General features: G+C 30.9%; 1 protein-coding gene across 2 annotated transcripts in view; it reads left to right on the top strand.

The window, feature by feature from the left end:
• The window catches only part of acvr2ba (activin A receptor type 2Ba), a 42,710-nt gene that overhangs the window by 17,211 nt on the left and 11,519 nt on the right, over nucleotides 1-13,980 (top strand). For both annotated transcript variants that reach the window (XM_059525276.1, XM_059525277.1), the window contains exon 2: nucleotides 7,193-7,400. In XM_059525276.1, coding sequence (XP_059381259.1) covers nucleotides 7,193-7,400 — 208 coding nt within the window. The remainder of the gene's footprint in view (nucleotides 1-7,192; nucleotides 7,401-13,980) is intronic.

Genomic DNA, 13,980 nt, shown 5'->3' with positions numbered 1-13,980 from the left:
AGATGGAGTTGATGAGGTTTTAGAAGATTTGCTTTTTAAGTTACTTGGATGTAAATTAAGACATTTTAAAGTGAACATCAAACTGAATGTCTTCATGTAGCCTTTTATACGGATAAAAAGCACTAATATTTCCTTGGTTTTATTTATAACTTTAAAGGATCCTTTTAGAAACTGTTTGTTTAGAAATTGCCCGTCAGTTTTAAAAATAATTACAAAGAAAATGCATGTAACACATTGATTTAAATGAGAGATTTTAAAGTAGAAAAAATGAAAATGTTTTATTTACATCTTTACTGTTATTTATTTATTATATGGTGTAGAAACAGTCAGAATTTGCTAGTTAATTTTACAAATAATTACACATTGAATTAATCGAGAAATTTTAAAGTAGATTTTTTTTTTAATTAACCCAATAAACCCTATATTTACAGTGCAAGTTTTACTCCATTGCTGGTAAATTAGTTATTTAGTTATCTGTTTGATATGCAACTTAAGAAACCAAGAGAAAGCCAGCAGAAATTGTCTGTTCATCCTAAAGCAGTAAACTCTGACTATTTAACAGCTGGAGATCTATTTTATCTGCTACTAAACCCAGTTTGATTGCAATACGCTCTTAAACTTTTCCCAACTCTGCGATTAGTTCAAGTGTTTGTTGTTAGTTTTTCTGCTGAAGTGAAGCGTGTTCTCAGTCAGTAGGCGAGCGTCTGAAGATGAGACTAACTTACACTGATGGGTTTATCAGGTTCATCTCCTACACGTCTGGAGACGTCCATGTGAATGTTATGTATAGCCCAGACTGAGACTTTTAACTGAAGTGCACATTGTGCTGAAATTATTACTCATCACGCCATAAAACGCTCGAAGCACAGTGTCACTGTTAAAATCAATGACAGATTCATTTTTTTTTTTTATGGTTGAAAAATCTCTTCTGCTCACAGAGGCTTCATTTATTTGAGCAAACAAATGGTAACAAATTGGAAATCTGTCACTTCTAAACACCTTAAATCATCCTTGATAAATAAAAAACTCCAAATTTTTAAAAGGTAAAAGTGTTTAAAAGTCAAATAGTAGTCATCTTAATAATGGTTTATTAGGTTATTCTTAACAAGAAAATACTATTTCAGTCTTTCTACTTCAAAACTTTGTAAATTTCTTGCCGTTTTGTAATTGGTTATAAAATATACCATTCATTTCTGAGTAAAAATAGTTTCTACGATTTCCCAAGTCTCAGTTTATTGGGTTGCTTTTTAGAAGAAAAGAATTGGTGCAAAATCCAGTAGTAATGAAATGATTTCATTATTCAGATGAATTCAGCTCAGTAACCGCGTAAATGTTGATCAGTTGTGATCTGCGGTGTTTTTGGTCAGATGTTTTCTGTGGTTTGGTTCTCTTCGGCTGCACAGAAGCCCTCAGTCGCTTCCTTTTTTTCTCCGTGGTTTCCTCGTCTGGTTTTAATTACGCTCTGAGCTCTGGTCAGGAATGTGGAGGTGGTTTTTGAGATCCTTGTTCTGCTGTAAACCACAGACCTGCCGTCTGTCATCACTCTTTACATGAGAGCGAATGCATGTTTGTGGGCAGAGAATCAGCGTTCGTGTCATTTTAAACAACCTTTTTTTTTTTTTTTTTTAAATGCATTTTTCAATCGCAATCACAAGTCAATCACAAAAAAAAAACAGAAGACTAAAATCAAGCAACAAGGCATTTGATTTGAACATTTATATATTCATAGTGTCATTTAAGCACATTACCTGCGTTCAGCCAAGTAGAAAATATTCAAAAATCTAATAAAACAAACCAATAAAACATTTAATTCATGGGGATGAACACTGAAACGAACCTCTTATTAAATCGAACTTATCTATATTATCTTAACACGTTTTTTTGCCTCGATTTTCCACCAATTTACAAACTGGAGACATTGATGCTAGTTGCTAAAGGTCAGAGCAAGTCTGTGGACATAATTAAAAGAAAGTCGATTTCTTGATTTAGATTTTTTTTTTATCTTCAAAATCAATAGTAGATTTAACACTAATATTGGGCATAAACAAACACGTTAAATATAAAGTATTTAAAAAAGGTAAGTACATAATATATATGGAGTAAAGCTGAATTGAACTGCTGCATCAGTCATGACGAGCTCAAGACACCGACTCCTCGTTTTCTATCTCTTTCATTTCATGAATTTAAAAGAGTTATCCGAGTCAAAGCGGACAACTTCAGCGCGCGCGTGTGTGTGTGTGTGTGTGTGAAATAGCTGGGCAGTTTGATGGCTGAATTATAGGAATAATAAGCCGCCAAATAAAAATAATAGTTATTATAATAATCTAATACATTAATGGGAAAATGAGCCTAATATCGTCTTGATTATCGACAGAGAAATCTATAATATATATATATATATATATTAGGGGTGTAACGGTACGCAAAAATCACGGTTCGGTTTTAAAGTCACGGTTCGGTTCATTTTCGGTTCAGTAAGGGAAAGAAATGCAAACATTAAACTGCAGGTTGTTTATTACTATAAACTCTTTTTTACCATTTGTTTACACTTTTTTTTTTTTTTAATACTTTTTAATAAAATATATATAACATAAAAAAAGAATAAGAAATAAAATACTGCTGCAAAGTTTTCCACTAAATAAAATACTCTGTCTCAAACCAATATCATATAATAAAATATAATGAAAAATATAAATAAATAACTATGATTACAGTGCAGCATTACCAATCCCAGCTTGTAGGTCTGCTCATATTTAAAAAAATATATATAACTTTTCCAAAGTGTAAAGTGCAGCATGAACAGTTTCAGTTGTGAGACCTGCTCAGATTTCGTTATTGCGTTGGACCGATCTGAATTAAGAGCAAAGGTCTGTTTAAATGCCGACATGAGCTGCGTTTCGTTTTTTCCTAGTTGTAGTGATGTTCACACTCATAGTGATGCCTTTTGAAAACCTTAGGCCGGTGACACACTGGCATATTGCACCTGTCAAACATCGTCTATTTTGCCGTCAATACTGTTGACGGTGTCCTTTATCAGTAGGCTTTATATTTATGCTCAACATGAAGTATAGATATTGTTGTTGTGAAGACAAGATCCTGGTCTGTTGGCGGTCTCCCTATGATGCGTATAGCAGAAGCAGCGCGCCAGCGCCGCGTCAGGCACGATTCTGGTGTGTAAAGACACAGAAAACGCGAAGCAGCCGTCACGCAACTGACACAGAAACGCCACGCTCACGCCACGCACCCAGTGTGTCACCGGCCTTCAGCTGCAGGGCGGGATTTGTGCTGAACGCGGAGACTTAATATGTTCGTTTGGAAACACGAAAATGTACTTATGTTCCACATGTGCAGCATGAACAGTTTCAGTTGTGAGACCTGCTCCGATTTCGTTATTGCGTTGGACCGATCGGAATTAAGAGCAAAGGTCTGTTTAAATGCCGACGGGAGCTGCGTTTGAATTACAATCATTTTTTTTCCTAGTTGTAGTTCCAACACTCGCGTGATGCCTTTTGAAAACCTTAGGCCGGTGACACACTGGCATATTGCACCTGTCAAACATCGTCTATTTTGCCGTCAATACTGTTGACGGTGTCCTTTATCAGTAGGCTTTATATTTATGCTCAACATGAAGTATAGATATTGTTGTTGTGAAGACAAGAGCCTGGTCTGTCGGCGGTCTCCCTCTATGTCATATTACAGTAGCAGCAGCGCCAGCGCCACGTCAGGCACCATTCTGGTGTGTAAAGACACAGAAAACGCGAAGCAGCCGTCACGCAACTGACACAGAAACGCCACGCTCACGCCACGCAGCAGTGTGTCACCGGCCTTAGAATCAGCTGCAGGGCGGGATTTGCGCTGAACGCGGAGACTTCCGCCACTTAATATGTTCGTTTGGAAACACGAAAATGTACTTATGTTCTGCATACAAAATATTGCATTCGGTACAGACGTGCACCATACCGAAAGCCCTGTACCAAAACGGTCCGGTACGAATACACGTACCGTTACACCCCTAATATATATATATATATAATATGAGAGCGAGAGAGAGCGAGTGAAAGTTCTACTTTTAAATAATCCGGTTCGACCAGAAAACAAATATTCTCCATTTATGTAATCCGTATGAAACAATCTTACAGCTTATATATATAATATATATATAAATATCGTTGTTGTTTTTAAGGGAAGTCGTGGCCTAATGGTTAGAGAGTCGGACTCCCAATCGAAAGGTTGTGAGTTCGAGTCCCGGGCCGGCAGGAATTGTGGGTGGGGGGAGTGCATGTACAGTTCTCTCTCCACCTTCAATACCACGACTTAGGTGCCCTTGAGCAAGGCATCGAACCCCCAACTGCTCCCCGGGCGCCGCAGCATAAATGGCTGCCCACTGCTCCGGGTGTGTGCTCACAGTGTGTGTGTGTGTGTTCACTGCTCTGTGTGTGTGCACTTTGGATGGGTTAAATGCAGAGCACAAATTCTGAGTATGGGTCACCATACTTGGCTGAATGTCACGTCACTTTTTTCACTTTCAAGAAAATAATTGTATTTTAAGTCAGTCAATAAATTTTATAGGCCAGTAACATGAATTAAGATGCTAACTTGGCATAGTTTTCTCATGTAAACTCATCTGTTATTGTTCATAAACCAGAGCAAAAGCAGCAGCAGCTGCACTAAGATGATATAGCCGTCATAATAACCTGCGTGTGAGACTCGTGTTGTACTACACGCTTGCTTTTGTGCGACGGTCGTTAGCGTAACGCTCCCATGGCAGCGAGTGAATGCCGCTGAGCGCTGCAATGCGAGTATGCGATGCATGTTCAACTGAAAAGGGCTTTTTGTCTGCAGGGACGAGGAACGGCGCTACTTCTACATTTGCCGTTGCCTAGCAACCGCGATGCACAGATTGGCGGGAACATCTGTCGCGAACGCTGCTGCCAAATCTGTGCTGTATCGTAAACACTCGTCCACTGATCTGAGATCTGCTGACCCTGAGCGCAGCTGAAGGACGACTCGTCCTTGTGCTCCCGTTATCACTTACAGATATGCAAACCGAGGGCTTTTTCCGTTTTCAGCCATCAGCTCTGAGCCTCGTTTATTATTTTCTGTCCTGCTGATCCTGAAAATCTGTGACTTAAACAAAGAGAGAGCGAAGGAGCCTCCTCTGATTTACTACAGACCGCAGTGAATCCTGAAGAAAATAGAGCTCCACTATATCACTAATCTTCTACTTAAACAGAGCAATGTGTGCTGCAAATGTTTTATGATAAATAGATTGTGGTGTTCCTCATTTGCATGAGTAAATATGCATGAATGCAAACTATGATAAAATAATAAAAATAAAATAAAGCCTGTTGCGAGATGAATCTTGTAAAACATGTAAAATAAGTCAGTCAATAAAGTGCAACATGCCTTTTATTATATATTGTTGCTATCAATACTTTTATTACTACATTACGTTGGCTCATCCCACATTTTAGTACTGTTAGTTGAAAAATATAAAATATAAAATTGTATTATATTAGATTATATTAATTAGTTTAAAGTTTTTATATAGAAAATGTATAATTAAATATTATATATTTGTGTGTTTGTAAAATCAATTAGATTTATTATTATTATTTTATTTTGATTTAACTTGCATTTTAGTTAATAGTTAAATAAGGCAATTAATTGTAAGTTTCTAATGAAAATTACTTTTAAAATTACTGCCAAATTCATTTTGCTTTTTCAATTTTATTAGATAAAATTTTTGTTTTATTAATATTTAATTTTTTTGTCTGACTTCTCCAGATAAGTCTCGAAATAGACTTTATTTTCTTTATTCAAAGTTTGCATTTAATTTAACATTTATTTATATGCTTTTATCCAAATATAATTAATTATTCACTTAAACAACGTTTTATATTCATAACAATAATAATAATAATGTTTCTTCAGAGTCAAATAAGAATATTAGAATGATTTCTGAAGGATCATGTGACTGGATTAATGTTGCTAAAAATTCAGCTTTGAAATCACAGGAATAAATTCAGTTTTAAAATATATTAAAATAGAAAGCAGCTATTTTAAATGGTAAAAATATTTCACAATATTACTGCTTTGGCTGTGTTTCGGATCAAATGAACGCAGGTTTGATGAGCAGAAGAGCTATTTCTTTCAAACTCTCTCTAAATCTCATGAATCTCTGTCTGTCTTGAACATGAGCTGATTCTCATGGATCAGGGTCAAAGGTGAAGATTGTGATGTCATTCAAACACTCTAATCATATTTGGCTTGTTGCTCAAAACATCAGTCTGCTTGTTTGAGTGGACTGGCCAATGACGTGAGTCTGGGGCGGAGCTATCTGCTGTACTGACCAATGAGATGACACCGTGATTTAATGCATGAATAATTCATGAACGCAATTGTTTTAGATATTATCCGTTTTTTATTACTGTTTTGATTTTTAAGTGGTGAATTGAGAAATAATGTTATCAATATTGTAGAACTGATAACATTGCAGATTGATATTTATTAATATAATTATGCTGATGATGATTACTGTTGTTGTTAATACTTTATTGTGATGTATCTATAACAAAAAAAAATTATAAATTGTAATATATTTTTAATAATAGTAATATGGTTTCATTAAGTGGATAAATTACGGAGAAACAGCAAATGTTATCAATATTCAATGTTAAAAATATTGTAGGAATTATATATAATGATCATTATTAAAATAATACTTTAATGTATTTATAATAAAAACCATTATATGAATAAATTGTTATATATTTTTAAGAATAATAATGGTTTCATTAAGTGGAGAAAATTATTGAAAAACAGCAAATGTTATCAATATGCAAGTATATCAAAATTGTATAATGTTTTATATTGTGTAATGCATATATAATTAATACTTTTTAATATTTAATAACATTTATATAAGAATTTAAATGTTATATATATAATTTTTTTCCTATGTTAGAGATAATTGTTTAATATTTATTCATTTACATGTATTCAGTAATAGTAGTAGTAGTATTTACATAACATATTGTTATTAATTATTATTTTATAATACAATAATGATATTACATTTAACTTATAATACTAATACGAATGCTTGTTGTTGTTGTTTTTGTCGTCCACTGAGAGTGACACTCAGACTTTCTCTGACCTGATTGTAAGTGTTTGTGGTTTATCTGCTCAGGCCCCAGTCATGCCGAGGTGGAGACGCACGAGTGTTTGTACTTCAACATTAACTGGGAGGTGGAGAAGACGAACCGCAGCGGCGTGGAGCGCTGTGAGGGAGAGAAGGACAAGCGCTCGCACTGCTACGCCTCGTGGAGGAACAGCTCGGGCAGCATCGAGCTCGTCAAGAAGGGCTGCTGGCTAGACGACTTCAACTGCTACGACAGGTCAGTGCTGAGACGCTAACGCTAACAAACACACCTTAATACAGGAGAAACAAAACATTACCTAAGATAACATTAACATTACCTGGAGTCAAATAAAAAAACTCTAATTTTTTAAAAAGTTAGTTTAGTTTGAAGTACAATTTTTTTTTAAAGAACTAATTAATAAAAAAAAACAAAGCTAATAAAATGACACAAACAACACAAAATTACTAAAACTTTCTAAAATTAAAGTTAAAATGTAATTAAAAATAATATGCAAAATATTGACCAAAATTCTGTAATAGTATATCGATAATAGTAAACTAAAATTGCATCATTGATGATAATTATTTATTTTAATGTATTTAATAATTAAAATGTATAATTATATAATAGCTTATATTTTGTATGTAATTAGAATAAACGTAGTAATAATGGTTTTATTTTTTTAATTTAAATTAAAAGCTTACTAAAGTTAGTAGAATTAAGTGAATTCGAAAAAAAAAACTTAAAGCAAAAAACTAATAATTTTCGAAAACTTTAAGTAACTGGAAGTGTAAAGAAATGTATGTAAAAACTAAATTCAAAATTGACAAAAATATTTGTATATCAGCGATAGTTAAATAACACTGCATCAATAATAATAAATGTGAAAAAGGTGTATATATGAATTTAAATTTTAATAGTTAATTTAAGTACTCAAATTAAATTGAAAAAAAAAAATTGGTTGTACTAAAATAACACTATCTTTATATTTTCTTATAGAAAACTTGGAGGCTCTTAATTCAAAGTAGGCCTGCATGATGAAATTATTTAAATATCGCAAAACTAAATATCACAACATGCGTATTGCAAGGGCGTGCGATATCTGTATCATCTTATTAAATATCATCTTTTAAATATAATTTAAATTGATTTTACACACTTTAAGAAATATCGTATCATATATTGAATATCGCATTTTTTAACAAGGTATCGCATTTCGCATTTTTCGTCAATACTGCACAACCCTCATTTAAAAAGACGTCTTAAAAAGTTCCTCTTTTAACATGTGTGTATATATCCGTATCGCCTGCCTAAAAATCTCCATAACCCAAGTTCATTTTAAAGTGTTTTTAAGAGTATTCTCCAGCTGAAGCAGCTCTCATCATCATTTCAGGCGATTTATGAGACGAGAAATGATGAAAAATGATGACAGCCTTGGTTCATATATGTGCATTTCTATACGTCTATAGTTCTGGAGTTAGTAAGCTGAGCTGAATGCGTTCTGACCTTGAGCTGTGTGGGATTGAGTTTTATACAGATAGATGATATTAGATTTCCGGCCCATGATGCATTGCAGCGAAGCGTCTGCGTGTCATTGGGTTCAGACGTAGCTTTTTAGCGTCTTACATCAGATTACAAAGTGACTCGGCTCTTTCTAAGAATTTTTTTTAAACTATTTTATTGCTATTTTTCCTTTTGCATTTCATTATCTTTTATTCTAGTTTTATTTAGCTTTTCATTCATTTCAGATATTTTTAAAACTTTATTCTATTTTTGTTCTGCTTTTTGTGAATTTTAGATATTTTTTATTCTATTTTTGTTTTGCTTTTCAGTAAACTGTATTCTATTTTTTTGCTTTTCAGTAAACTATTCTATTTTTGTTTTTTGCTTTTCAGTAAACTGTATTCTATTTTTTTTGCTTTTCAGTAAACTGTATTCTATTTTTGTTTTGCTTTTCAGTAAACTGTATTCTATTTTTTTTGCTTTTCAGTAAACTGTATTCTATTTTTGTTTTGCTTTTCAGTAAACTGTATTCTATTTTTGTTCTGCTTTTCAGTAAACTGTATTCTATTTTTGTTCTGCTTTTCAGTAAACTGTATTCTATTTTTGTTTTGCTTTTCAGTAAACTGTATTCTATTGTTTTGCTTTTCAGTAAACTGTATTCTATTTTTGTTTTGCTTTTCAGTAAACTGTATTCTATTTTTTTTGCTTTTCAGTAAACTGTATTCTATTTTTTTTGCTTTTCAGTAAACTGTATTCTATTTTTTTTGCTTTTCAGTAAACTGTGTTCTATTTTTGTTTTGCTTTTCAGTAAACTGTGTTCTATTTTTGTTTTGCTTTTCAGTAAACTGTATTCTATTTTTTTGCTTTTCAGTAAACTGTATTCTATTTTTGTTTTGCTTTTCAGTAAACTGTATTCTATTTTTTTGCTTTTCAGTAAACTGTATTCTATTTTTGTTTTGCTTCTCATACATTTTTTTATATTTTACTTTTTAAACTTATTTTGCTTTTCAGTAATTATAGATATTTTACGTTCAAAAAAGAATTCTATTTTGTTCTGCTTTTCAGTAATTTTATTTTTAAATTGTATTCTATTTTTGTTTTGCTTATTAACTTTCATATTTTACTTTTTAAACTTTTATTTGTTCTGCTTTTCAGTAGTTTTAGATATTTGACTTGTAAAAAAATAATAATAATTCTATTTTGGTTTTGCTTTTCAGTAATTTTATGTATTCCAGGTTTTTCACCCATTCATTCGTTTTAGATATTTCACAAGACAAATGTATTTATTTTTTTTTAACTACATTTCATACACTGTAGTAATTAAAAAAAGTGATTTGAAATTAGCAATAAAATATAAAAAAATAACAAAAATCTAAATATATTAAAAGCAAACAGATCGATAAAGAATGAGATATATTGTAAATAATCTTATATACACCACCAGTCAGAAAGTTTTTAACCGTAAGATTTTTTTAAGCAAATAAAAGTATTAATTTCTATATTTTTTTTTATATAATAAAAAACTGACTCCAAGCTTTTGAATGGTAGGGTGTATAATGTTACAAAAGCATTTCATTTCAGAGTTAATTCTGATCTTGGGATCTTTCTATTCATCAAAGAAGATGACCACATTTCCTTCACTTTCACCCAAACACACAAGAAAAAAAAAATCTTTTGCATAAAGAAAATAACAATGTTTTTTATTAAAGTGTAACTAAACCCCTGCTCAGAGCCTGACTCCACCCACTGACAATATTTGAAAAATGCTGAAAAGTGGGCAGATCACAGCGGAGATAGAGGGGACAAACCTAGGGCGGGGCTGAGCGAGTGCGGCGTGAACCTGAGACTCGCAGTGACGGATTGATTGACAGCTGCTGTCAGAGACGCTAAAATGGAGAGTAACTGTAGTGACGCAAGTAGCTTTGCAACAGAGCGATCATTTGAAGTAGAGGACTTTTCTCCCCCACTTTCACCTGAAGTGAAGGGTGTCGAGGTGTCCGTTCATAACAATTCGAGCCGCTGGCTCAAACTGCGCTCTTAACTCCCGCACCGCGTCGCTTTTCTGACATTGATTCAGTTGATTGCATTTAAACCAGACGAGTCATTGTGGACATTCATTAGATTTCAAATGTGTTATGCAACTCCAATAAAACATGGTAGTCTTGTTGCTTTTCACAAAGTTTTTCACTAAATTGTTTTATTTTTTTATTTTTATTTTTACTCTAGTTTTTATTACCTTTAATACTATTTTATTGCTATTTTTCCTTTTGCATTTCATTATCTTTTATTCTAGTTTTATTTAGCTTTTCATTCATTTCAGATATTTTTAAAACTTTATTCTATTTTTGTTCTGCTTTTTGTGAATTTTAGATATTTTTTTATTCTATTTTTGTTTTGCTTTTCAGTAAACTGTATTCTATTGTTTTGCTTTTCAGTAAACTGTATTCTATTTTTGTTCTGCTTTTCAGTAAACTGTATTCAATTTTTTTGCTTTTCAGTAAACTGTATTCTATTTTTTTTTGCTTTTCAGTAAACTGTATTCTATTTTTTTTGCTTTCAGTAAACTGTATTCTATTTTTTTTGCTTTTCAGTAAACTGTATTCAATTATTTTTGCTTTTCAGTAAACTGTATTCTATTTTTGTTTTGCTTTTCAGTAAACTGTATTCTATTTTTGTTTTGCTTTTCAGTAAACTGTATTCTATTTTTGTTCTGCTTTTCATTAAACTGTATTCTATTTTTGTTCTGCTTTTCAGTAAACTGTATTCTATTTTTGTTCTGCTTTTCAGTAAACTGTATTCTATTTTTGTTCTGCTTTTCAGTAAACTGTATTCTTTTTTTTTGCTTTTCAGTAAACTGTATTCTCTTTTTGTTTTGCTTTTCAGTAAACTGTATTCTCTTTTTGTTTTGCTTTTCAGTAAACTGTATTCTATTTTTGTTTTGCTTTTCAGTAAACTGTATTCTATTTTTGTTCTGCTTTTCAGTAAACTGTATTCTATTTTTGTTCTGCTTTTCAGTAAACTATTCTTTTTTTTTGCTTTTCAGTAAACTGTATTCTATTTTTGTTTTGCTTTTCAGTAAACTGTATTCTATTTTTGTTTTGCTTTTCAGTAAACTGTATTCTATTTTTGTTTTGCTTTTCAGTAAACTGTATTCTATTTTTGTTTTGCTTTTCAGTAAACTGTATTCTATTTTTGTTTTGCTTTTCAGTAAACTGTATTCTATTTTTGTTCTGCTTTTCAGTAAACTGTATTCTATTTTTGTTCTGCTTTTCAGTAAACTGTATTCTTTTTTTTGCTTTTCAGTAAACTGTATTCTATTTTTGTTTTGCTTTTCAGTAAACTGTATTCTCTTTTTGTTTTGCTTTTCAGTAAACTGTATTCTCTTTTTGTTTTGCTTTTCAGTAAACTGTATTCTATTTTTGTTTTGCTTTTCAGTAAACTGTATTCTATTTTTGTTCTGCTTTTCAGTAAACTGTATTCTATTTTTGTTCTGCTTTTCAGTAAACTGTATTCTATTTTTGTTCTGCTTTTCAGTAAACTGTATTCTATTTTTGTTCTGCTTTTCAGTAAACTGTATTCTATTTTTGTTCTGCTTTTCAGTAAACTGTATTCTATTTTTGTTTTGCTTTTCAGTAAACTGTATTCTATTTTTGTTTTGCTTTTCAGTAAACTGTATTCTATTTTTGTTCTGCTTTTCAGTAAACTGTATTCTATTTTTGTTCTGCTTTTCAGTAAACTGTATTCTATTTTTGTTCTGCTTTTCAGTAAACTGTATTCTATTTTTGTTCTGCTTTTCAGTAAACTGTATTCTTTTTTTTTGCTTTTCAGTAAACTGTATTCTATTTTTGTTTTGCTTTTCAGTAAACTGTATTCTCTTTTTTTGCTTTTCAATAAACTGTATTCGATTTTTTTTGCTTTTCAGTAAACTGTATTCTCTTGTTTTGCTTTTCAGTAAACTGTATTCTATTTTTTTTGCTTCTCAGTAAACCGTATTCTATTTGTTTTGCTTTTCAGTAAACTGTATTCTATTTGTTTTGCTTTTCAGTAAACTGTATTCTATTTTTGTTTTGCTTTTCAGTAAACTGTGTTCTATTTTTGTTTTGCTTTTCAGTAAACTGTATTCTATTTTCTTTGCTTTTCAGTAAACTGTATTCTATTTTTTTTGCTTTTCAGTAAACTGTATTCTATTTTCTTTGCTTTTCAGTAAACTGTATTCTATTTTTTTTGCTTTCAGTAAACTATTCTATTTTTGTTTTGCTTCTCATACTTTTTTTATATTTTACTTTTTAATCTTATTTTGCTTTTCAGTAATTATAGATATTTTACGTTCAAAAAAGAATTCTATTTTGTTCTGCTTTTCAGTAATTTTATTTTTAAATTGTATTCTATTTTTTTTTTGCTTATTAACTTTCATATATTTTACTTTATAAACTTTTATTTGTTCTGCTTTTCAGTAGTTTTAGATATTTGACTTGTAAAAAAATAATAATAATTCTATTTTGGTTTTGCTTTTCAGTAATTTTATGTATTCCAGGTTTTTTACCCATTCATTCGTTTTAGATATTTCACAAGAAAAATTTATTTATTTTTGTTTAACTACATTTCATACACTGTAGTAATTAAAAAAAGTGATTTGAAATTAGCAATAAAATATAAAAAAATAACAAAAATCTAAATATATTAAAAGCAAACAGATCGATAAAGAATGAGATATATTGTAAATAATCTTATATACACCACCAGTCAGAAAGTTTTGAACCGTAAGATTTTTTTAAGCAAATAAAAGTATTAATTTCTATATTTTTTTATATAATAAAAACTCCAAGCTTTTGAATGGTAGGGTGTATAATGTTACAAAAGCATTTCATTTCAGAGTTAATTCTGATCTTGGGATCTTTCTATTCATCAAAGATGACCACATTTCCTTCACTTTCACCCAAACACACAAGAAAAAAAATATCTTTTGCATGAAGAAAATAACAATGTTTTTTATTAAGGATTATTTTCTTGACCGTTTGATGCATTGTGATTTTCGTATTGCTGTATTATTTGTTTGTGTTTCATAAACTCATTAAGACTTTTCAGAGCAGATATAACTAAATACAATAAAACTATAAAGTTATTAATAATAAGAGTAGTAATAAATTGTCCAGATGCTTCTGGATGTTTCATGAAGTCATTAAGATATTTCAGATAAATGTTGAAAACATGAGAACTTAGGAAATATTGTGCGAGTAGACTTATTAAATAAACAAGTACACAAACAAATAATATAAACAAACAAATAAGAAAATATTTATTTATATTATATATTTATATATTTTATTAATTA

The sequence above is a fragment of the Carassius carassius genome, chromosome 35 (genome assembly GCF_963082965.1).
Source record: "Carassius carassius chromosome 35, fCarCar2.1, whole genome shotgun sequence".
Taxonomy (NCBI): domain Eukaryota; kingdom Metazoa; phylum Chordata; class Actinopteri; order Cypriniformes; family Cyprinidae; genus Carassius; species Carassius carassius.
The sequence above is the reverse complement of the archived record's forward strand: the minus strand, read 5'-3'. Positions and strand labels throughout refer to the sequence as shown.